This window comes from Neomonachus schauinslandi, chromosome 3 (assembly GCF_002201575.2).
Source record: "Neomonachus schauinslandi chromosome 3, ASM220157v2, whole genome shotgun sequence".
NCBI classification, from domain to species: Eukaryota; Metazoa; Chordata; class Mammalia; order Carnivora; family Phocidae; genus Neomonachus; species Neomonachus schauinslandi.
In genome coordinates, this window is record NC_058405.1 from 56,239,633 (window position 1) to 56,263,222 (window position 23,590).

Consider the following 23,590-nt stretch of genomic DNA (forward strand, 5'->3'; position numbering starts at 1 on the left):
GTTATTTCTACTGTTCTGGAAAATCAGTATTTACTAGATGATCTAACATTGGCAGTGATAACATTTTGAAGGTAGAGAAAAAAAAATGAGTGTTATTTCTACTGTTCTGGAAAATCAGTATTTACTAGATGATCTAACATTTTTGCTAACATGGGAAATTTTAGAATGATCCTGACTGGTAATAGTATATGTATTTTAAAATTCTGTGTTAATTATAAACCTAGATTTTATCTAGATTCTTTCTAGAAGTTTTAAAGAATTTTCTTTCTTATCCTCTCTTTTATAGGAATTCTGCTTGGACTCAGTACAATAAGTACAATATTAGCACAGAATGATTTTCACTAAGAGGTAATCTAGATTCTAACGAATGATTTTGCAGCAACAATTCAAACATATTCAAAACGTTTTCAATTCTCACTTAACCCATAGCTATGAAAAACGTGCTTATTGTTAATTAAAATGGAAAACCACCCACAACTACTTCGAAGACCTTTACCTCCAAAATTCCCTAAGCTGCCTTTAAGTAAGAAGAAAGTCCATACAGGTATGTGTGTTAATCAGATATGTTATTAAGTTTATTTATTTTTCATAGAAATTTCTCAACCTGCATAGTTCAGAATCACAATAGTGAAAAAGACACTCACTAATAATCAGTAACTTACAAATGTTTGTTGTGAGATGATAACATCCAATTCAATTCTACAATTACAGTTGATCCTCATTGTTTGTGGATTCTATAGTGCAAATTTACCTAACTGCTAAAATTATTTCTAACCCCCAAGGCAGTACCCTGTGCTGTACTTTGTCTTTTTAACTCAATGATATATCATGAAGAACCCTTCAGAGCCACAGAGAGAACTCTTTCTCCTGTTGTAATAGGTGACACTGTAGGCAGGAGAGTGGCATATACGGTGACTCTTGGTCATTAGTGGATGAGTATGAGCAGGGCAGTGAAAACACGCGTTCCCAGCTGACGTCCAGCAAGGGATATGCTCTGCCTTCTTGTTTCAGCTCTCATACTGTAAACAATGGCCCCTTGCTCAGTTTGTTTTCAGTCTTTTCTCAGTGCCATGTTTTTAATTTTTTTGTGCCTTTTGTTGGTGATTTTGCTGTCTAAAATAGCCCCCAGGCATAGTGTTCCAGTGCTGCCTTGTGTTCCTAAGCACGAAAAGGCTGTGATGTGCCTCACAGAGAAAAACCTATGTATTGGCTAAGCTTCCTTCAAGTATGAGTTGCAGTGTTGTTGGCTGTTTGTTCAATATTAATGAATCAACAATATATATTAAAGTGTCTCTAAATAGAAACATGTATAATACAAGATTGTGTATTGATTGTTTGCTGATAATGTTGAGACCAGAGGCCTAGAGGAACCTAACCCTGTATTTTTCCTAGAAGCAACGACTCAGTGTTGGATAATTCAGTGTTCACTGAGATTTTTATAGAACAGAACTGTCAGGAATAACAAGAATCAACCATACTTCTGAGCACAGTGCTAGGAATTGGGGGTGCAATAGTGAGCAAAAGAGACCTTGTCCATCCTCTTCACTGGTTACCCTCTGGTTGGATAAAATAATCATATAAGTAAATGTAAAATTATCCTGTGATAAGTGCTATGAAGTGAAGATGAGCCTCTTGAATAACTATCACTTTATATAATACCCTTAATCCTCTATTTCCGTATGTGGTATCTATTGACTCCTCACTTGTAGCAATGATAAAATTAGCATATTTCCATTTCTTTCCCCTTTTCAGGGGAAAAATCTAAAATCAAATGGTTGAGTTGATTGTTTTCATTGTAATTTTAGTTGATATATTATTTTATAATGTATTCCCTTATTTTAGTGTCAACATTTATACTATGAAAATATGTGTAGTCTGTAAACTTGATTTACAATGTTAAATTATTACCTTTGATTCATGGCTATTAAAGATATATAAATCAACATGCCATACAACCTCCAATTTCCTATCCTACTTTCCCTTTCAACTTTTGTTATATCCTTTCTACATTTCTTTTGTGTTCTATATTTCTACATTTACAATCTGTTCTATAACAATAATGCTGACAGAGTTATGTGGATTTACTGCTCACTACCAGTTCTTTTGTTGTAATTTTTTCATTCATCTTTTAGTTGAAGTTTATCCGCGAGTACAGGACTGATTAATTCTTTTTTTGTCAGGGAGGTGGGGGGGGGCTCTCCTGCTTTTTGGCACCTCAGAAGTTCTATGACCTTGACTGTTATCAATCCCATGTTTCCAAAGGCTCTTGTAAAGTACTTTGCATTTAGTAGGTGTTCAAAATATTTGTTGAATGAATTCATTAATACTTAAAATGACTCAAGTACAGTTTATAAAACTGAATATTCAAACACTGAAATAAAACCCTGAAATAAATACCTATAATTTGCCTACGATTCTAGATACTGTAGGGAATTAATAACCTGAATGAGCTGGTGCTTGCCTTTCAGGACATTTTAAGACCTTTAATCAAGTTCTAAAGATGAGTTACACATAAAATCAGAACCTTAAATAACGCATAATATAAATAACGTTCTACAGATGAGTTACACATAAAATCAGAACCTTAAATAATGCATAAAATATAAGGCAGCATAGAATTTATGTCCAATTAATGGTACAGACGGTAGTTCATAGATATGAGAGAGCACTGGGGCTGGAATGGGGCTTGAACTAGGACTTGAGGAATTGGTAAAAGTGGAATGAAATCTGTTTTATAGAGGAGACCTGTGTCGTTTCTAATGACAGAGGAGAGTCTTTTGGAAAAGTAGAAATTTAATATATTGGAAAAAAAAATAAAAAGAAAAGAAATCATGGAGAAATGTATCAAAAACTAGGGAAGTATAGACTTGAAAAGATGATAGCATCTTCACTGAGAGGATTTCCCTAAGCACCTCTTCGCCCTCCACCCAGAGTACCTTCCTTTATGCTCCCTTAGTATACCACGTTTACCCCTACCAAGCACTTATCATTCTCTGGTGTAACTGTTTTTGTTTTGTTTTATTTTGTTTTGTTGGTTTTTTTAGATTTTATTTGAGAGAGAGCACACACAAGCAGGGGGAGCGGCAGAGGGAGAGGGAAAAGCAGGCTGGGAGCCCCATGTGGGACTCCATCCCAGGACTCTGGGATCATGACCTGAGCCAAAGGCAGACGCTTAACCCACTGAGCCACCCAGGCGCCCCCCTCTGGTGTGACTGTTTACCTGCCTAGTTTCTATACTAAATTGTGAACTCTTGGCTGTTAGTAAGGTGTGTGCAGTGTGATTGTACCCGCCGCACTGTGTACATCTGGTACATGGTATGTGTCAAACGTTTATGGAATTAATGAGAACAGTAAGTGTGGGCTATATTAATAAAGAAAGATGGATTGAATAAGGTTTAAGGTAGACTTTGGAAAGAAGAAAATGATCTCCGTTTTTTCGTAAGAGAAGGTATTCCACGCAGTGTGATCAACCTAAGAAATGAAATCACACATAAGCAGTATGGGCTTTGTGTTCATCAGTAATAATTAGAGTATCTGAAGGTTTCCATTGGAAATTAATGAGTCATTACCCAGCAAGTTTAGGTGAAGTGGATCCAATTCACATAGATTTTTACTCACCAAACTAAGGAATCTGAGTTATCACTGATAAGATTCAGATAATGTGATGGAAATGTTATCAGACTGTGTCAGAAAATCAAGGGTGAAGTTAGATCAATGTCAACTAGGATGATGGCAGTGACAATTAGAAGGGAAAATCTGGTTTTTTTTTTTTTAAATATCACTTAACTGCAATAGAAAAAGTTTGAAATGCAAGAGCCTGTGTGAAGGCACTTCATAAACTATAAGATCATTGCGTAGTTTTGAGATGTTACGCTCCTTGTAATACTTCTTGCTTGGCCTGCAATTGTTTACTGACTTGCAGCAACCTGGAAAGTGCAAAAGGCCCTAGAGTGGGAGTCCAGGGATCTGAATGCTGGTCTTAGCTCCAACACTGATATGATGCATGGCTTTAGGAAGTCAGTCAGTCGGTGGGTCTTATCTTTCTATTCTGAAACAGCAGAACTTAATTAGGTCACTGATTTTCAATCCTTTTCTCCACTATAAACCAAATGAAGATGGGACATGAATCCATCAGAACAATAGCTCACTTCATTGATTCTCATGGTAGAAAAGGAAAGGGGAGTGGAGTGGGGAAGGAAAAGAAGTAGGGAATTAGAAGCTTTGGAGCTGACATATATAATTTGAGTATAGCCTGGAGGTGATTAATTGGATATGTTAAATGTGAGGACTGAGGAATTGGAAGTATGGTAGACTGAAAAATAACCCCATAAAAAGATATCAACATCCTAATCTCTAGAACCTATGAATGTTATCTTATATGGAAAAAAAAATGTTATATGGGGTTACAGATAGAATCAAGTTAAGGATCTTGTGATGAAAGATTATTTTGGATTATCCAGGTGGGCCCAAAATACAATCACATGTATCTTTATAAGAGAGAGGCAGAGGGAGATTACACACACAGAGGAGAAGATGATATGAAGATGGAGCAAAGAGAGATTTGAAGATGCTGGCCTTGAAGATAAGAGTGATGTGGCCACAAGCCATGGAGTGCTGGCAGCCACCAGAAGCTGGAAGAGGCAAGGAATGGATTCTCTACAAGAGAGTCCAGAGAGAACATGGCCCAGCTGACACCTTGATTTTTGGCTCAGTGATATAATTTTGGCTTCTGGCCTCCAGAAGTGTGAGAGAATAAATTTCTGTTGCTTTAAGCCACCAAGTATGTGGTAATTTGTTACAGCAGCTAGAGGAAGCTAATACAAGAGAAATCCAGGATTCCAGTATGTGTATGTGTGTGTGTGTGTGTGTGCGCGCACATATGTATGACAAGATAACAGATGTATCTCTATGAGATAAAGGAGAACAGAAACTGCTGATGAGTTTGGTGTAGACATGATAAGTTTGAGGTGCTTAGGGTTTCCAGACCCAGACTTAGAATTATTGTATATGGAAAATTAGTTAAAAGTGAGAGGAGGGATAATGATAGAACCTTTGGGAATACTAAATGGTAAATTGAGAAAGAAAGATTTGTCTAGAGAAAGATGAATGGCCAGGTGGCATTAATGGAGAAATGATGGTGTTCTCATGAGAGCCAAGGAGAGAATGAATTTCATGAAGAGAGTGGATTAAAGTATCAAATGCTAAAAAGAGGTCAAATAAAGTTAGTTATAATGTGTCTCCATTAGGTTTAGCAATGAGATATCAATAACTTTGTGATAACAGCTTTGGTAGTAGAGGTGGAAAGTTCTAGGTCATAATGGTTTGAAAAGTAAATGGGAGGAGACTTTGAAAGGACAATGAAAGAAATTTTTATTATAAATTAAATATCCTTTCTAAATGCAGCACATCAAACGTAAGCTGTCTTGTTTTTTTTTGATTATCAAGATAGCTGGAATTTAAAGTATTAATACCAATCAGTAAAGTATATACCAATTCAAAATAAAAGAAAGTAGACTTAGATGAATTATAAATGTATATCGCAAACTTCAGGGAAACCACTTAAAATTTTTTTAAAAGAAGTATAATTGATATGCTAAGAGAGAAACTGAGAAACTGAAGGAGAGAAACTGAATCATAAAATGCTCAATTGAAACCAGAAAAAGAAGAAAAGGAAGGGAAGATTTAAAAAAGAAGAAGACGAAGCAGCAAAACAATAGCAATGAATAGAAAACTTTATAAATGTGGCAGATATTAAGCCAATAACACCCATAATTCATTAAAAGTGAATGGTCTAAGTATACCAATTAAAAGACAAACTGTTACAGCAGATAAAAAAACAAGACCCAACTCTATGTTGTCTACAAGAAACTTAAATATAAAAACACAGGTTAAAAGTAAAGGTGCAGAGAAAGACATACCATACTAACACTAAACAAAAAAAAAAGCTGAAGTAGCTATATTAATTTCAGACAGAGCAGATTCAGAACAAGAAAAATTATTAGGGATAAATAGGGGCGATACTTAATTATAAAGGGGTCAATTCTTTAAGAAGACATAATAATCTTTGACATGTACCCCAAAGAGGGAATCAAAATATCTGAGGCAAAAACTGCTAGAATTGTTAGGAGAAATGGATAACTCCATTATTATAGTTTAAGAGTTCCACACCCCTTATCAGTAATTAATAGATCCACAGGTGGAAAATTAGTAAGGAACCAAATAGTACCATCAACAGGATCCAATTGTCCTCACCTAACAACAGCAGAAAACATTCTTCCCAAACTCCTATAAGACTCTCATCAAGCTAGACCACATTCTGGGCCACAAAACACACTTTTAAAAGAACAGATATTATACAGTGTTTGCTCTCAGAACACAGTGGAGTTAAACTAAAAATCAATAACAGAAGGATATGTGGGAATCCCAAAATATCTGGAGATTAAACAACACACTCAGAATAGGACATGGGTCAAAGTAGTCACAGAGATATTTTAAAATGTTTTGAACTAAATGAAAATAAAAATACAACCTATCAAAATGTGTGGTAGACAGCAAAAGTAGGGCTTAGAGGGTATGTATAGCCTTGAATGCATATATTAGGAAAAGAAGATTAATCTAAAACAAATACTCTAAGTTTTTACCTTAGGAAACTAGAAAAGGAGAAGAATAGGTATCCTAGTCAATCATTCAGAAGGTAATCTAGATGAACTCTAGAAGCAGAATGCCAATGCTGATGAATGCCTTCACGGGCACATTTCCATGAATGATACAAATTCATTAAAAGATGAATAACTACAATGAAATCATACCACCCTCAACATGAATTTTCAGAAGTATCCAAAAGGCAAAACAATAGCACAATAAAAAAAAATCAGTGGTTGCCAGAAGTTTGTTCAGGGAGAGGAGAAGTGTTGAATAGGTGAAGCACAGGGGAATTTTAAGGTGGTGAAATTTTTTATGATATTTTAATAGTGGATGCATGACATTGCACATTTGTCAAAATCTATGGAACTGTACAACACAGAGAATGAACCGTAATGTAAACTATGGACTCTAATTGTATGTCAACATTGGTTCATCAGTTGTAATAAATGTCCTACACTAATGCAAGATGTTACTAACAGATAAAACTGTGTGCAGGGGAGGGGAATGTATGTCTTCTTGCTCAAGTTTTGTTTTGTTTTTGTATCTAAAACTGTTCTAAAAACAAAGTCCATTAATTTAATTGAAAGTTAGATTAAATAAAGTGAAACAACAAACAGAACAGAGAGGAGAAGAAAAGACATCAAACTGAGTGTAAATTACTTCAGTTTGCCATTGAAGGGAAGGATAAATATGGTGAGATGGTGGTGGTTGGAAGGAGTTCTGGAGTTTGTTGAGGATTTTGCTTGTGTTACTATGTTTGTTTTAATATGGGAGAGAGAAAAAAAAAGGTGAAGATAGTGGTGTAACCATTTCATTGAATGAGTTACTTTTTATTAGTTCCATATAAAGAGGAAGCAAACATTCTTCTCCTCCTACGGCCCTTCAAACTCACATGGCACACATCTCTCTTACCAGGCTTTTCTCATCACTTTCAGCTATGAGCCTTGTTTCATTTTCAGATATTAAACGAATATTTCAATCTAAATCATTACTTTTAACTAGCATGAAATCAAACCTTGCTCTTTCTCCCAGCTCAGACTAGGTCTTAAGTCAAAGGAAACAGGGGCATGATAAGTCCTTCCACCTTGTTCTTTACTTCTTTTCCACAACTTATAGTTTCTGCTCCTCCATAGGTGGGGCTAGGGGTGGGGAAGAGTTAAGGAATGAAGGTAAGAATCAGGCATCAGTCTCTGTACCCCCTAAAATGTCAGGAGATACAGATCAAGTAGTTTCAAGGATCCTCTTGCCTTGCTCCAACTGGAACACAGCACTGGATGGGCTAATACTTTTTTGCTACTCTGTATTAGTGGGGGATGTGAGGAGGGGAGTGGTGAGATGTTATATTCTCCTTGTGGCATACACTCCTCTTCTCTATAAATGGTTCTCTGAGAATTCCCCTTACATGGTTTGAGGTGGGAGGAAAATCATCCTCTTCCACCCACCACGGGGAGGGGAAGGTAGGGAAAACACATACCACCCCAATAGCTCTATTCAGAACAATTCCTCTCTCTGAACTCAGGTCAGTCTCTAGCCATCTCTTATATATAGATAACAGATGGGTGAGAGTTGGATTTGTTTTGGCCATCTCTTTGCGAGCCTTGCCTTAATGAGTCTGTTATCTCTTCCTTAGAAGGTAGAGGTCCTCATCATTTATTGTACTCAACTGAGACAATGGAAGAAAAGTCATTTAACATTCAGTCACATAGGAAAGAGAAAGTATATTTGGTGTAGTGAGGTATTGAAGAATGCAGGCCTAGTGCATTTTCTGGACCTGAGAGAAAAGAACATTTACCATTATAACATAACTGAACAGTACCTTGTAGCCAATATCAGGATGTTATTGTGTTCAGACATTGGTCTGCCATTTGGCATTGAAAAGAAATGTCTTTGCTCGAAGAAGTTTCAAATGAAGAAGAGATAATGATAAGTGATAAATAACAAAACTTCATCAAAATCATTTTGCCCATCCATATTTCCAGTTTTAGTAGTAACTGCTCAAAAAAAAACCTCCCTTTATGTCCTACTCTTCTATCAATTCTGTTCTTCCAAGAGTTGCTTCCTACCCTTTCTAAACCAAATACAATTTAGTCTTTCCCTTTCTCCAATCGATCAAACTTTACCCCAGTCAGCTAAACAAAAGTCCTGAGAGCTGAGCAAGCATATACAGAAATATTTAGAAGGTGAAAGAGGGGTGAGTAAATAAAGAAAAGCTATGAATGCTAACACATTAATAGTTTTGTCCCTGATACCTTGATAAATATAAACTAATTGTGCTTTTTTTTTTTTTTTTCTGGTTTAGCCAAGACTGGTAAAACTGAGCCAAAACATGTGAAGTTCATTCAAGATGAAACCACTTCAACTGAAAGAAAGAAAACTAGTTTTCCTGATGTTGTTTCAAGAAATCAACCACAAACACTTGTCAAAATCCAAAATCTTTTTCTTGATCATTATATACAAGAAAGAGTGACTACTATTTCAATACCCAGAAAAACTTTTAAGAATGTCTATTGGCACATTCCAGAGACTGCTACTGGTTCCATATTTTTCCCAACCTGTCATTCAGCCTCAAGTCGAGTTTTTGGGAAAGAAACAAGACAAATGAAAAGGTCAAGAAAATCAAAAGAAAAAGCATCAAAAATAATAAATTTTTATTTTGGTGACCTGTTCAAAGACATTCTGTTTCTCTCCTCAAAGTTCTCCAGGCTTCCAAATACCACTTCCCCAGCTATTCCTCCCAAACCCAAGGAAGTTCACTCTGAGTATCTACCTTTATCTACCTGTACTTTTAGGCAATCTCTGATAGGGCCACGTGCAACAGTGCCAAGCCCTGTTCCAGGATTTAGGCGTGCTAAAGCAGAAAGACCATGGGCTAAACATTTAAAACAAAATACTGCCATGGTACTAAGTATTACTCATTTTCCAGGCCTCTTGTCCATACCAACACCAATTTTGCCAAGAAAACCTCGAAGACAGTCTTTGTTAGGTAAATCCATTCTGAATATGGTTTGTAATAATGGGATCAAGTAGATCAAAGGGGAGAGAAGGCATGCAAAGGGTAGCTATCCCTTGGGTTTGCAGCTTTGGATGATGGGATCACTTTTTGCCTATACATTCAATATATGAGCCAGAATGCAATAACAGAGGTACTGACCTTGAAGGTCTTCCAAGGTGAAACTGGGTGCTCTACCCAAATGGTGGTAGTGGGAACCAGATGAGGGAGTTCAAAGGATCAGAAAAGTCAATATAAAAGAGCAGTGAGAATGAACAATCATTCAGAAGGTAATCTAGATGAACTTTAGAAGCAGAATGCCAATGCTGATGGATGCCTTCATGGACACATTTCCATGAATAATACAAATTCATTAAAAGATGAATAATTATAATGAAATCATAACACCCTTAACATGAATTTTCACAAGAATCCAAAAGTTGGTTCACTTTTTTTCTTTTTTCTAGAAACTCATATAACAGAATCTGAAAATGTAGAAAGTACTCCAAGGCACAGCATGCCAAACCTGCCTGAAGGTAAATGCTATATCATTCTTTAAAAAACTGTATATAAGTTTATCTCTCTATAAAAGCATTCATGATTTTGTGTGTTGGTGTATGTGTGTGTGATTCACATGCATGTCTCACCTCATTTTCAGCTCTTTAGGCCATTTAGTCAGTAACTACTTTTTTTAAATATTGACTATAAACCAAACTTTGTACTGATGTTGGGAACATAAAAGCTCAAGTATCCTTAATCTGGGTGGGGCAGATAAACATGAAATAATAAAAAGTAACTACTTTCCAAGCGCCAGGCACTATTCTAAGTGCTTTGACTTTAGCTACCAAGCAGAAACAAATGAAAAGTTATCTTTAAAGAAAATTACATCATCCTAGACTCGCATTATTTCTACAAATAATTTCACACAGTGAGTAGTAAACAATTCATAATTGTGAGGCACACAAAGAAAGAGACAAAATGAATGAGAACTATCAAAAAAGTAAGCAGTAAAAACATGCCCACAGGAGATCCAGGTGTTAGAATTATCAGATACAGATTTTTAAATAACTTGAAGACTTTTGGTCTGTCTACAATTGAGTAGCTTGTATTGGACAAACCCTCCCACCAAAATCAACTATTAAAGCTGCCCAAAATATATAAAATAGCTACTGAAGGTATTGGAGAGTAACCATTATAGGCCTGACATGAGTGGCTACAATCTTTGAAATAAGGGAAGCTTGTAAATCAGCTCTACATTTACCTTGGCTTTTGCCTGAGGTCATTTGTGGTGTTAAAGAACAGAGCACAAGTAGGAAGGGGTAGTACTGAGTTGAGGAGATAGCCATCAGACTTCAGAGCTGTCAATATAGCTGGGGCTTGAGATGCAAAATCTCAGAGAGAAGAAAAGTGAGTCCAAATATCTGCACACATATCTGCTGATTTCTAATCTGTGCATATGCAGGATAAAACTGGTGTATATCAGCTGATATTTTCTGCTCAGAAACACAGCAGAAAATATCAGCTGAGATGCTAAAGAATGAACATATATTTTCATAGTGGCATGGAAGACAGTTATTGGAATTAAAGTTCTGCCAAAATGTAGGGGCCTTGTAAATACACTGGGCTTTTAGTTGAAGATCCAGAGGACCCATGCATTAGAAATAAGGATGATGTTTTAGAAAAATGCACAAAACTAAAATAGATTATACCTAACAAACTCAAAACCAATCTTTAATGAATCAAAGTGATACTCTTTGCCCAATCAAAGAAAATTTAACACTTGCTGGAGAGACATAGCGTTATCCTGATCCTTTAAAATTCTCATCCACAATGTCCAGCATTAAATTTAAAAAATCACAAGGCATCCTAAAAACAGGATAAAATGTCTGAAAATCAGTAGAAAGAAACAGAGCCATAGAATCAGATGCTGAAGTTTTCAAATGAGGGTTTTAAAATAATTGTGACTACTATGTTTAAGAAAATAAAGAATAAATTGGAGAATTTTACTAGAGAACTAGAATTTTTGTTTTTAAAAACAAGAGTTAAATAAAATTCTAGAATAGAAAAGATTATATAACAAATTAATGATTCAATTAATGATTAAACATAGAACACTCCAACTATAGAACTTTCTCTTTTTTCTAGTTTACTTATTGTGAAATGATTACCACAATAAATTAATATCTATCACTCCACATTTTTCTTGTTATGAGAATTTTTAAGATTTCAAATATATAGGACAGTATTGTTAACTATAGCAACCATTGGACTCTCTGAGCCCGCTATCCTTCCCAGTAGTTCTGTACCATTATCTATGACATAAATTAACTTCTCAGTCTCTTCCGCATCATAAGCTGAAACAAGTCATGCTGCTACTTCTGATTTATTCAGTTTGTCCCACTCTGGTGGTTCCCTCTTTGAAAAACTTCAGGTGAGTTTAAGGGTCTTCAGATCCTTCAGAGATCCATCAGGGAATTTGTACTTACCTCTCCACCTCCATCTCCTTCATTTCCACTCAAAAACCAACTGCTTGGGCTTAGTCCATGAAGATAGGTGAGCTGGGAGCAGGCCACAGACTTAGGTCTTAACTCACTCTCCTTTCCTTCTTGCTCCACTCTCCCAAGACAAGGACTCTCTCTATCATATCACACATCTTTCTGCTGCAGTTAACTTTTACATCTATTGATCTGAAATGGGCACACAGGGCCTATTTTAGAAACTAGAAACTGAACATTGTTTTCTCTGGTCTAGGATGCATTATATCCTTTCGTTGAAGCAATGGCATAAGAATTACTGAGATTGTAAAATATGATGCTGCAAATAATGCAGCAAGAATGGCTGTGAATATAAAATTTATGTTACAAAATTTCAATATATTTTCCTGCTGCACTTGGGTACATACTTGGATAGGACATTTTTGATGGAAGGTGAAACCCACAAGGGTCATGAAAAGTAAATTTAGATGATCTCTGGTTAACTTCTGAGTTGTTTGGATTTTTTTCTCTTCTTGTGTGGGGTCTTCAAACTGAGGGAAGGAAGCTGAATTACATAAGGCACTTGAAATATGCATTAAGATGGTATTAGGAGAAAAAGCAAGGTTGCTCCTTGGGAGGTGATCTCTATCTGCCTTATGATTATATGATGTCCTTTATTAGTTTTATGAAGCAAGAAGTTGCTTATGTAAATTAATAAAATTTTTAAAAATATTTTTACGTATAACACAAAAAGACTGAGATTGATGGAATTTAACTTATCTAGATAGAAATCTATAAGCATGTGGTTTTCTTTTTGAAAGACAATTGTACTAATATTTGAAAAAACACACACAACACCCTGTTTAGCAACCAGCTGAGATTGGGTGGGTGAAGGTTATGAGGAATCTCTTCCAGAGGATTTACACAGCTAACCTATTTATTATGATTCACTGTTATCATAACATAAATACTTTTTAACTTGCATTCTAAGTGCTGACACAGTTAAGTCTCATGTTTTCTTTTGTTTACTTAGGTATCATTAAATCTAGAAAACCAGAGGAATCACAGGCATGTCTCATTCGTGGTGGAGGTCTTAAGACTATTAATGCAACACGATATGAAACAATAATAGCCATGACCAACCTCGCCATAGTAAACTGTCAAATATATGGAAGAAATGCACTTAATCTTAAGGTATGCTAGATCTTTTTAATGGCAACTTCTTTTTGTATTATCAGTTATTTTAGCTTTAGGTTTCTTAATTTAGGTTAGTTTCCATGTTATTGAAGGGATCTTTCCTGTTGCAATAGAGATTTTCCAGGAGAACATTAAGATTTATCTCTAAACCTATGTCCTAGTTTGCCTGCATTCTAGTTTCTTAAAATGTTAAGATCCAAAGCAATTGGATGTTTTTCATTACAGTGTTTTTTCATTATTTAGCATGATAAGAAAATACCTCTAATAGTATTCTGAACCCAGTTCCACCATGGTGGGGGAGTAATTTCCCCACACCACCAAGCAATTCTCAGACACCAGTTGGGTGTCCTACAATTCAACTCAATTCTGCCACTACCTAGAGCTAACACCAGATTCCATAGGTAAAATGCTCAGTCCCTCAAGAATGCCTTCCAGCTCAGAATGCCAATCACAAGCCCAGGTTGTTACTTGCACTTCTGACCACTGCTTATAAATTAGAGGTTCCCATGACCCTCTCCCTGGGTTCAATTAACTGGCTAGGGTAGCTCTGAGAACTCAGGAATCCTATTTAATTACTAGACAACTGGTTTATTACAAAAGATATTAAAAGAATTAAAGGATATGAGTCAACAGTTAGATATAGAGATACATAGGACAAGGTATGGAAAAAGGATATGGAGCTTCCATGCCCTCTTCAGGCACAACTCTCCCCAAATCTCCATGTATTTACCAACCTGGACACTTTTCAGACCCTGTCCTCTTGGTTTTTATGAAGGCTTTATTACATAGGCATAATTGGTTAAGCCCTTGGACTTTGGTGATTGAACTCAATATCCAACCCCTCTCCCCTCCCTGGAGGAGGGGGGAGTTGGTGAGGCAGAAAGTGCCAACCCTCTAATCACATAGTTGGTTTCCTGGAAACCAGCTTCCAGCCTTCAGTGCTTTCCAAAAGTCACCTCATTAACATAAACACAGTTGTAGTAGAAAGGGACTTGTTATGCATTTCACCTTTATGGCTCTGAAGTGATTTCAGGAACTGAGGACAAGGGATCAAATATAACAAAAGATGATCCCCTTGCTCTTATGTCTCCAGAAATTTCAAGAATTTGGGGAACTGTGAGCCAGGAACTTCGAATGAAGACCAAATATATATGAGAGATATATTTTGGTCATCTGAGTGACCAAATACAGATTCTTTTGAATTAGAACATCACAATCTCTAACACATTGTATGCTGTCAGTATAACCTAGATGCCAAAGGAACAAAAGACACCAGAGAAAACCACAGACCAACACCCCTTATGAAAATAGATAAAAATCCTTAGCAAAATACTAGCAAACTGAATCAAAAAAATTAGAAGGATTATATATAATAACAAAGTGACATTTATTCTTGAAATAAAAGGATGATTCAACATAAGAAAATCAATCAATATACATTAATGCATAAAGGTAGAAAACATAATCATCTTAATTGATGTAGAAGAGGAATTTGACCAAGACTTAGTTCTTTAAAAGGATTAATAAAATTTCTAAATCCATAATATGATTGGTAAAGGAAAAAAGGAAGAAAACTCTGAATACCAAATTCAAAATAAAAAAAGGGGAAATCACCACATGTCTCACAGACATTAAAATAGAAGATAAGAAAACACTTAGAATAACCTTCTCCCAGTAAGTGCCACGGCTGTGATGAAATGGAAAAATTCCTTGGAAAACACAACTTGCTGAAACAGGCACAACAAGAAATAGAACACCAGTACAGTTTTGTGCCTGTAACAAAATCTAATTAAAATTTTTAATTAAGAGCCCCTTCACACAAAGAAAGTTCTAGGCACATAGGAATTTCCTGGTGAGTCTATCAAACATTTAAGGAAAATAACACCAGTTTACATGAACTCATTTTATGATGCCTATTAAACTCCCACACAAAAGCCAGACAAGGATATTATACGAAAGGAAAATTATAGACCACAATTTTTCATAAATTAAGTGCAAAAATTCTCAACAAAATATTAGCAAATCAAATTCAGCAATATCAAAAATTAAAAATGAAGGATAATGTATCATGACTAAATGAGGCTTTCGCAAGAAATTAAAAGTTGTTTTAACATTTGGAAACCGGTGTTATTCTCAACAATATCATCTCAATAGATTAAAAAAACTTGACAACATTCAACACCCATTTATGATGAAAGAAAGCGGCGCCTGGGTGGCTCAGTCCCTTAAGCATCTGCCTTCGACTCAGGTCATGATCCTGGGGTCCTGGGATGGAGCTTCCTGTCAGGGCTCCCAGCTCAGCGAGGAGCCTGCTTCTCCTTCTCCCTTTGCCCCTCACCCCAGCTTGTGCTTTTTCTCTCTCTCTCTCAAATAAATAAATAAAATCTTTTTTAAAAAGATGAAAGAAAAGAAATACACCTCTAAGTAAACTAGGGTTAAAGGAAACCTTTCATAATTAAATAAAGGGTATCTATGAAAACTCTGCAACCAGCATCATACATAATCAGTTAAGGATTGAATACTTTCTCCCTAAGATTAAGGGCAAGGCAAGAAAATTTTTTACTTCACTTTTATTCTACATTGTAATGATGATTCTAGCCACTTACATTAGATAAGGTATACTGAAAAGGAAGAAGTAAAACTATCTTCATTGGCATACAACATGTTTGCTTATGTAGAAAATTTTATTTATTTATTTTTTTAAAGATTTTATTTATTTATTTGACAGAGAGATTGATAGCGAGAGAGGGAACACAAGCAGAGGGGAGTGGGAGAGGGAGAAGCAGGCTTCCCGCTGAGCAGGGAGCCCGATGCGGGGCTCGATCCCAGGATCCTGGGATCATGACCTGAGCCGAAGGCAGACGCTTAATGACTGAGCCACCCAGGCGCCCCGCTTATGTAGAAAATCTTAAGGAATCTCAAAAAAATCCTACTAATTAAGTAAATTTAGCATGGTTGCTAGATTTACGCCATAATGTTCTTTATTACAGAGGGATCTAATCCAGGGTCACATGTTGAATACAGTTGTTTCAGTTTCTTTCAAGCTGGTGTGTTTCCAGCTTTCTTTGACTTTCATGACTTTGAAGCTTAAAAATCACAGGCAAGTTATTTTGAAAAATGTGCATTATTGTGGGTTTGTCTTAGATTTTCCCATTATTAGATATAGGTCATTCACCTTTGGCATTAATATCTCAAAAGCTTTTTTTAGTTCTATCGTATCACATGGTGCATGATTTCAATTTATCCCATTACTAACAGGGTTTACTTAGATTACTTGTTTAAAGTGGTATCCTCAGAACTTCTCCACTGTTACTCTTTTCCCTTTGTACTTAATATGTAAAAACTATGCAAATAATCTTATTTCTCATCAAATGTTCAATTATTTATTAATTTACATCATTGTTTCATGTGGTGAGTATAACCTGTTATACCGTTATTTATTTTTATTCTGAAGTTGTCCCAGATTTCATTAGTAAAAGCCCATTCAAGGGCGCCTGGGTGGCTCAGTTGGTTAGGCGACTGCCTTCGGCTCGGGTCATGATCCCGGAGTCCCGGGATCGAGTCCCGCATCGGGCTCCCTGCTCGGCGGGGAGTCTGCTTCTCCCTCTAACCCTACCCCCTCTTGCGCTCTCTCTCTCACTCTCTCTCTCTCTAATAAATAAATTTAAAAAAAAAAGCCCATTCAAGTTGGTTTCTGTGCCCTTTCGACATTTCCTGTCATGTGCTATGGCTGGTGTGGGCTGGGGATCCCAGAGCGCTCTGAGCTGGGGCTACCCTGGTGGGATGGCTGGAGCTGAAGTGGGCATGGGCTGAGGTGGTCTTAGGATTCTTTGTGCAGAGGGTCCTCTGACAGGACAGCTGAAACTGAAGTGGGTGCAAGCCAAGTGGTCCTATCATGCTCAGCACAGGGTCACTCTGGTAGGGTGGCTGGAATTGAGATGGGGCACAGACCAGGGTGTACTGGGGTGCTCTGTGCAGGGGGTGCTAGTGGGGTGGCTGGAGCTGAGGAAGGGGGCATCTGGGCGTTCCTTGGGATGTTTTGCACAGGGAATACCCTGGTGGGGCTGCTGGGGCCATAGCAGGCATGAGCCAGGAAGTCCCAGAGCACTCTTCACTAGGGGTGCCCTGACAAGCCATCTGGAGCTAAAGTGGTGCAGGCCTGGAGTGTTCTGAGGTGTTCTGCACCTGTGTCACCTTGCCTTGATGGTTGGAGCTGTAGTGAGCACTGACTAGGAGTGTCCCGGTGTGTACCATCTTGGGGCTACCTTAGTGGGGTGGTTAGGGCTGGTGTGGGCTAGGGGCTCAGGGCTCCCTGAGACAAGCAGACTCACTATGGTGCCCAGACCCTGCTCCTGTCTGCTCTATCAAGGTGGAGAGTAAGTATTAAACGTGGTGTTCACCAGCCCCTCTGACGCAGAAAGAGTTCCAGCAGTTCTCCCACATCTGGCCGAGTTCTAGGGCTGTCTTTTATATTCTAGTTGCTCTTTTAAACCATGGCTTTTTCTCTGTGCTCAGGGTAGATTAATCTGCTCCGGGTCCCTCAGTACTATCCCTCCCCACTGCAGTTCCAGAGGCAGCGTGGGGGGTGGGGTTCCCTGCCTTACCGGGTTTCCATCTCTTTTGATGTTCTCTGCACGGGCTCTCTGTCTTCTGTTGTGCAGAAGCCATTCAGTCAGCCCTCAGTTTTTCTTCAGGAGGAATTGCTCTATAAATAGGTGTAGATGGGGTGAGTGAATGCAGAAGGTGAGTTCAGGATCTTTCTATGTCACCGTCTTGGACCAGAAGCCTCAAAAGTGCTTATTTTAACCCAAGCTTCAATCTTTATAGAGCTCTCCGGTTAACTTTTTCTCCTAGGGCTGTGGCCTTTCAGCCCTTTCATACCAAGTCTGAGGCCTCTTGTCCTTGGTAAGCCATGAGTTCCAGTTTTTATCTCTGTAGCCCTATTAGACTGGCTATCGTTCTTCTCAACTTCTTGTCCACAGCTTTTGATTAGGCAGATGACTTAGGGAGAAAATTAGTGTTCTGTCTACCACCCTGAGAGTCTCTTCTTTCTAGAAGTTTGGCTTAGTACGTCCTAGCTACCTTGGTAATTCACCAAGCATTTATGGTGCTGTGTTTGTTTACCTTTCTGGTTTTAGTGAGAAGGTTGGTTTGAAATACGGTTGTTAACCATTAGGAGAAGGGAATAATCAGATTATCTGGTTTTGAAGTGAAATACTTTATTTTTTTAAAAAACGATTTTATTTTTAAGTAATCTCTACACACAGCGTGGGTCTCAAACTTACAACTCCGAGACCAAGAGTCACATACTCTATTGACTGAGCCAGCCAGGTGCCCTTTGAAGTGAATTACTTTATTCATTCATTCATTCGTTCGTTCGTTCGTTCATTACATGGGACTTGAACTCACAATGCTGAGATCAAGACCTGAGCTGAGATCAAGAGTAGGATGCTTAACCAATTGAGCCATCCAGATGCACCAGGAATGAATTACTTTAAATCAGAGGTTGGTGAGTTTTTCTGTAGAGGGCTGGATAGTAAAACCTTAGTCTTTGAGGGTTGCATGGTCTCTGTCACTACTCAACTCTGTTCTGTAGTGCAAAAGCAGCTATATATAATACTTAAAACTTATGAGCATGGCTATGTTCCATTAAAACTTTATTTAGAAAAACAGGTGGCAGAGTGTAGTTTGCTAATTCTTGCTTTAAATGGAGAAAGAATGTAGCTTATAAAGAGTTGGGTGGAGCTAGTGAAGACAAACTTTATTTCCACAGCCATTAATAATATTTTTAAAAATATTTGACTCCAGAGTAGAATCCTGAGCTTTGTGGGGCGTGATATAAAAGAATTAAATGTCATAATTCCTGATCTAGTTCAGGGCCTTATTAAAAGAAGCAGACTTTATATGAACAAAAACTTACACAAAACAAGTATACCAATTAATCTAATACAGACCCAAGATATAAGTACTTAAGGGTGCTAGAGCAGTTCAAGAGATTGGGAAGAGGGCGCCTGGGTGGCTCAGATGGTTAAGCGTCTGCCTTCGGCTCGGGTCATGATCCCAGGGTCCTGGGATCGAGCCCCACGTCTGGCTCCTGGTTCAGCAGGGAGCCTGCTTCTCCCTCTGCCTCTCCCCCTGCTCGTGCTCTCTCTCTCTATCTCTGTGTCTTGAACGAATAAATAAAATCTTTAAAAAAAAATAAAAGAGATTGGGAAGGACTCCATATTCTTAGCAATTAGTTCTTTTTTTTCTTTTCTTTTTAAATTTAATTTAATTTTATGTTACTTTATTTTTTATTATTAACATATAATGTATTATTTGTTTCAGGGGTACGGGTCTATGATTCATCAGTCTTACACAATTCACAGTGCTCACCATAGCACATACCTTCCCCAATGTCTATCACCCAGCCACCCCATCCCTCCCACCTCGCTCCGCTCCAGCAACCCTCAGTTTGTTTTCTGAGATTAAGAGTCTCTTATGGTTTGTCTCCCTCTCTGGTTTTGTCTTGTTTCATTTTTTCATCTGTTCCCCTATGATCCTCTGCCTTATTTCTCAAATTCCACATATCAGTGAGATCATCTGATAATTGTTTCTCTGATTGACTTATTTTGCTTAACATAATACCCTCTAGTTCCATCCATGTCGTTGCAAATGGCAAGATTTCATTTTTTTTTGATGGCTGCATAATATCCCATTGTATATATATACACCACATCTTCTTTATCCATTCATCTGTTGATGGACATCTGGGCTCTTTCCATAGTTTGGCTATTGTGGACATTGCTGCTATAAACATTGGGGTGCAGGTGCCCCTTCAAATCACTACGTTTGTATCTTTGGGGTAAATAACTGGTAGTGCAATTGTTGGGCCATATGGTAGCTCTATTTTCAACTTTTTGAGGAACCTCCATACAGTTTTCCAGAGTGGCTGCACCAGCTTGCATTCCCACCAACAGTGTAGGAGGGTTCCCCTTTCTCCGCATCCTCGCCAACATCTGTCATTCCCTGACTTGTTAATTTTAGCCATTCTGACTGTTGTGGGGTGATATCTCATTGTGGTTTTGATTTGTATTTCCCTGATGCTGAGTGATGTGGAGCATTTTTTCATGTGTCTGTTGGCCATTTGGACCTCTTCTTTGCAGAAATGTCTGTTCATGTCTTTTGCCCATTTCTTGATTGGATTATTTGTTCCTTGGGTGTTGAGTTTGATAAGTTTTTTATAGATTTTGGATCCTAGCCCTTTATCTGATATGTCATTTGCAAATATCATCTCCCATTCTGTCGGTTGTCTTTTGGTTTTGTTGACTATGTCCTTTGCTGTGCAAAAGCTTTCTATCTTGATGAAGTCCCAATAGTTCATTTTTGCCCTTGCTTCCCTCCCTTTGGCGATGTGTCTAGGAAGAAGTTGCTGAAGCTGAGGTTGAAGAGGTTGCTGCCTGTGTTCTCCTCAAGGATTTTGATGGATTCCTGTCTCACATTTAGGTCTTTCATCCATTTTGAGTCTATTTTTGTGTATGGTGTAAGAAAATGGTCCAGTTTCATTCTTCTGCATGTGACTGTCCAATTTTCCCAACACTGTTTGTTGAAGAGACTGTCTTTTTTCCATTGGATATTCTTTCCTGCTTTGTCAAAAATTAGTTGACCATAGAGTTGAGGGTCAATTTCTAAGTTCTCTATTCTATTCCATTGATCTATATGTCTATTTCTGTGCCAATACCATACTGTCTTGATGATTACAGCTTTGTAATAAAGCTTGAAGTCCGGAATTGTGATGCCACCAGCTTTGCTTTTCTTTTTCAACATTCTTCTGGCTATTCGGGGTCTTTTCTGGTTCCATATAAATTTTAGGATTATTTGTTCCGTTTCTGTTAAAAAAGTTGATGGTATGTTGATAGGGATTGCATTAAATGTGTAGATTGCTCTAGGTAGCATAGACATTTTAACAATATTTGTTCTTCCAATCCATGGGCATGGAACGTTTTTCCATTTCTTTATGTCTTCCTCAATTTCTTTCATGAGTATTCTATAGTTTTCTGAGTACAGATTCTTTGCCTCTTTGCTTAGATTTATTCCTAAGTATCTTATGGTTTTGGGTGCCATTGTAAATGGGATCGACTCCTTAATTTCTCTCTTCTGTCTTGTTGTTGGTGTATAGGAATGCCACTGATTTCTTTGCACTGATTTTATATCCTGCCACTTTACTGAATTCCTGTATGAGTTCTAGCAGTTTTGGGGTGGAGTCTTTTGGGTTTTCTACATAAAGTATCATATCATCTGCAAAGAGTGAGGGTTTGACTTCTTCTTTGCCGATTCGGATGCCTTTTATTTCTTTTTGTTGTCTGATTGCTGTGGCTAGGACTTCTAATACTATGTTGAATAGCAGTGGTGATAGTGGACATCCCTGCCGTGTTCCTGACCTTAAGGGAAAAGCTCTCAGTTTTTCCCCATTAAGAATGATATTCGCTGTGGGTTTTTCATAGATGGCTTTTATGATATCTAGGTATGTATCCTCTATCCCTCCTCTGTGAAGAGTTTTAATCAAGAAAGGATGTTGTATTTTGTCAAATGCTTTTTCTGCATCTACTGAGAGGATCATATGATTCTTATCCTTTCTTTTATTAATGTAGTGTATCACATTGGTTGATTTGTGGATGTTGAACTGAACTTGCAGCCCAGGAATAAATCCCACTTGGTCGTGGTGAATAATCCTTTTAATGTACTGTTGGATCCTATTGGCTAGTATTTTGGTGAGAATATTTCATCAGGGATATTGGTCTGTAATTCTCCTTTTTGGTGGGGTCTTTGTCTGGTTTTGGGATCAAGGTAATGCTGGCCTCATAAAATGAGCTTGGAAGTTTTCCTTCCATTTCTATTTTTTGGAACAGTTTCAGAAGAATAGGTATTAATTCTTCTTTAAATGTCTGGTAGAATTCCCCTGGGAAGCCATCTGGCCTGGGCTCTGGTTTGTTGGGAGATTTTTGATTATTGCTTCAATTTCCTTGCTGGTTATGGGTTGTTCAGGTTTTCTGTTTCTTCCTGGTTCAGTTTTGGTAGTTTATATGTCTCTAGGAATGCATCAATTTCTTCCACATTGTCTAATTTGTTGGCATATAGTTGCTCATAATATGTTCTTATAATTGTTTGTATTTATTTGGTGTTGGTTGTGATCTCTCCTCTTTCATTCATCATTTTATTTATTTGGGTCCTTTCTCTTTTCTTTTTGATAAGTCTGGCCAGGGGCTTATCAGTCTTATTAATTCTTTCAAAGAACCAGCTCCTAGTTTCATTGATCTGTTCTGGGTTTTTTTTTTTGTTTCTAGTTCATTGATTTCTGCTCTGATCTTTATTATTTCTCTTCTCCTGCTGGGTTTAGGCTTTATTTGCTGTTCTTTCTCCAGCTCCTTTAGGTGTAGGGTTAGGTTGTGTATTTGAGACCTTGTTTCTTGAGAAAGCCTTCTATTGCTGTATACTTCCCTTTTAGGACTGCCTTTGCTTCAACCCAAAGATTTTGAACAGTTGTGTTTTCATTTTCATTGGTTTCCATGAATTTTTTTTTAATTCTTCTTTAATTTCCTGGTTGACCCATTCATTCTTTAGTAGGATGCTCTTTAGCTTCCATGTATTTGAGTTCTTTCCAACTTTCCTCTTGTGATTGAGTTTGAGTTTCAAAGCACTGTGGTCTGAAAATATGCAGGGAATGATCCCAATATTGTGGTTGAGACCTGATTTGTGACCCAGGATGTGATCTATCCTGGAGAATGTTCCATGTGCACTAGAGAAGGATGTGTATTCTGTAGCTTTGGGATGGAATGTTCTGAATATATCTGTGAAGTCCATCTGGTCCAGTGTATCATTTAAAGCCCTTATTTCCTTGTTGATCTTTTGCTTAAATGATCTGTCAATTTCAGTGAGGGGCGTGTTAAAGTCCCCTACTGTTACTGTATTATTGTCAACGTGTTTGATTTTGTTATTAATTGACTTATATAATTGGCTGCTCCCATGTTAGGGGCATAAATATTTAAAATTGTTAGATCTTCTTGTTGGATAGACCCTTTAAGTATGATACAGTGTCCTTCCTGATCTCTTATTATAGTCTTTGGTTTAAAATCTAATTTGTCTGATATAAGGATTGCCACCCCAGCTTTCTTTTGATGTCCATTAGCATGGTAAATGGTTTTCCACCCCCTCACTTTCAATCTGGAGGTGTCTTTGGGTCTAAAATGAGTCTCTTGCAGACAGCATATAGATGCGTCCTGCTTTTTTATCCAATCTGATACCCTGT

The 23,590-nt window shown here is 37.5% G+C and overlaps 1 protein-coding gene across 1 annotated transcript in view; it reads left to right on the plus strand.

Moving 5' to 3' along the window:
* Positions 1-459: 459 nt before the first annotated feature.
* The window catches only part of LRRC63 (leucine rich repeat containing 63), a 42,084-nt gene continuing 18,953 nt past the window's right edge, over positions 460-23,590 (plus strand). Inside the window, exons 1-4 of the mRNA XM_021697872.1 lie at positions 460-544; positions 8,945-9,628; positions 10,102-10,170; positions 13,142-13,302. Of these exons, the coding sequence (XP_021553547.1) occupies positions 460-544; positions 8,945-9,628; positions 10,102-10,170; positions 13,142-13,302 (999 nt within the window). The remainder of the gene's footprint in view (positions 545-8,944; positions 9,629-10,101; positions 10,171-13,141; positions 13,303-23,590) is intronic.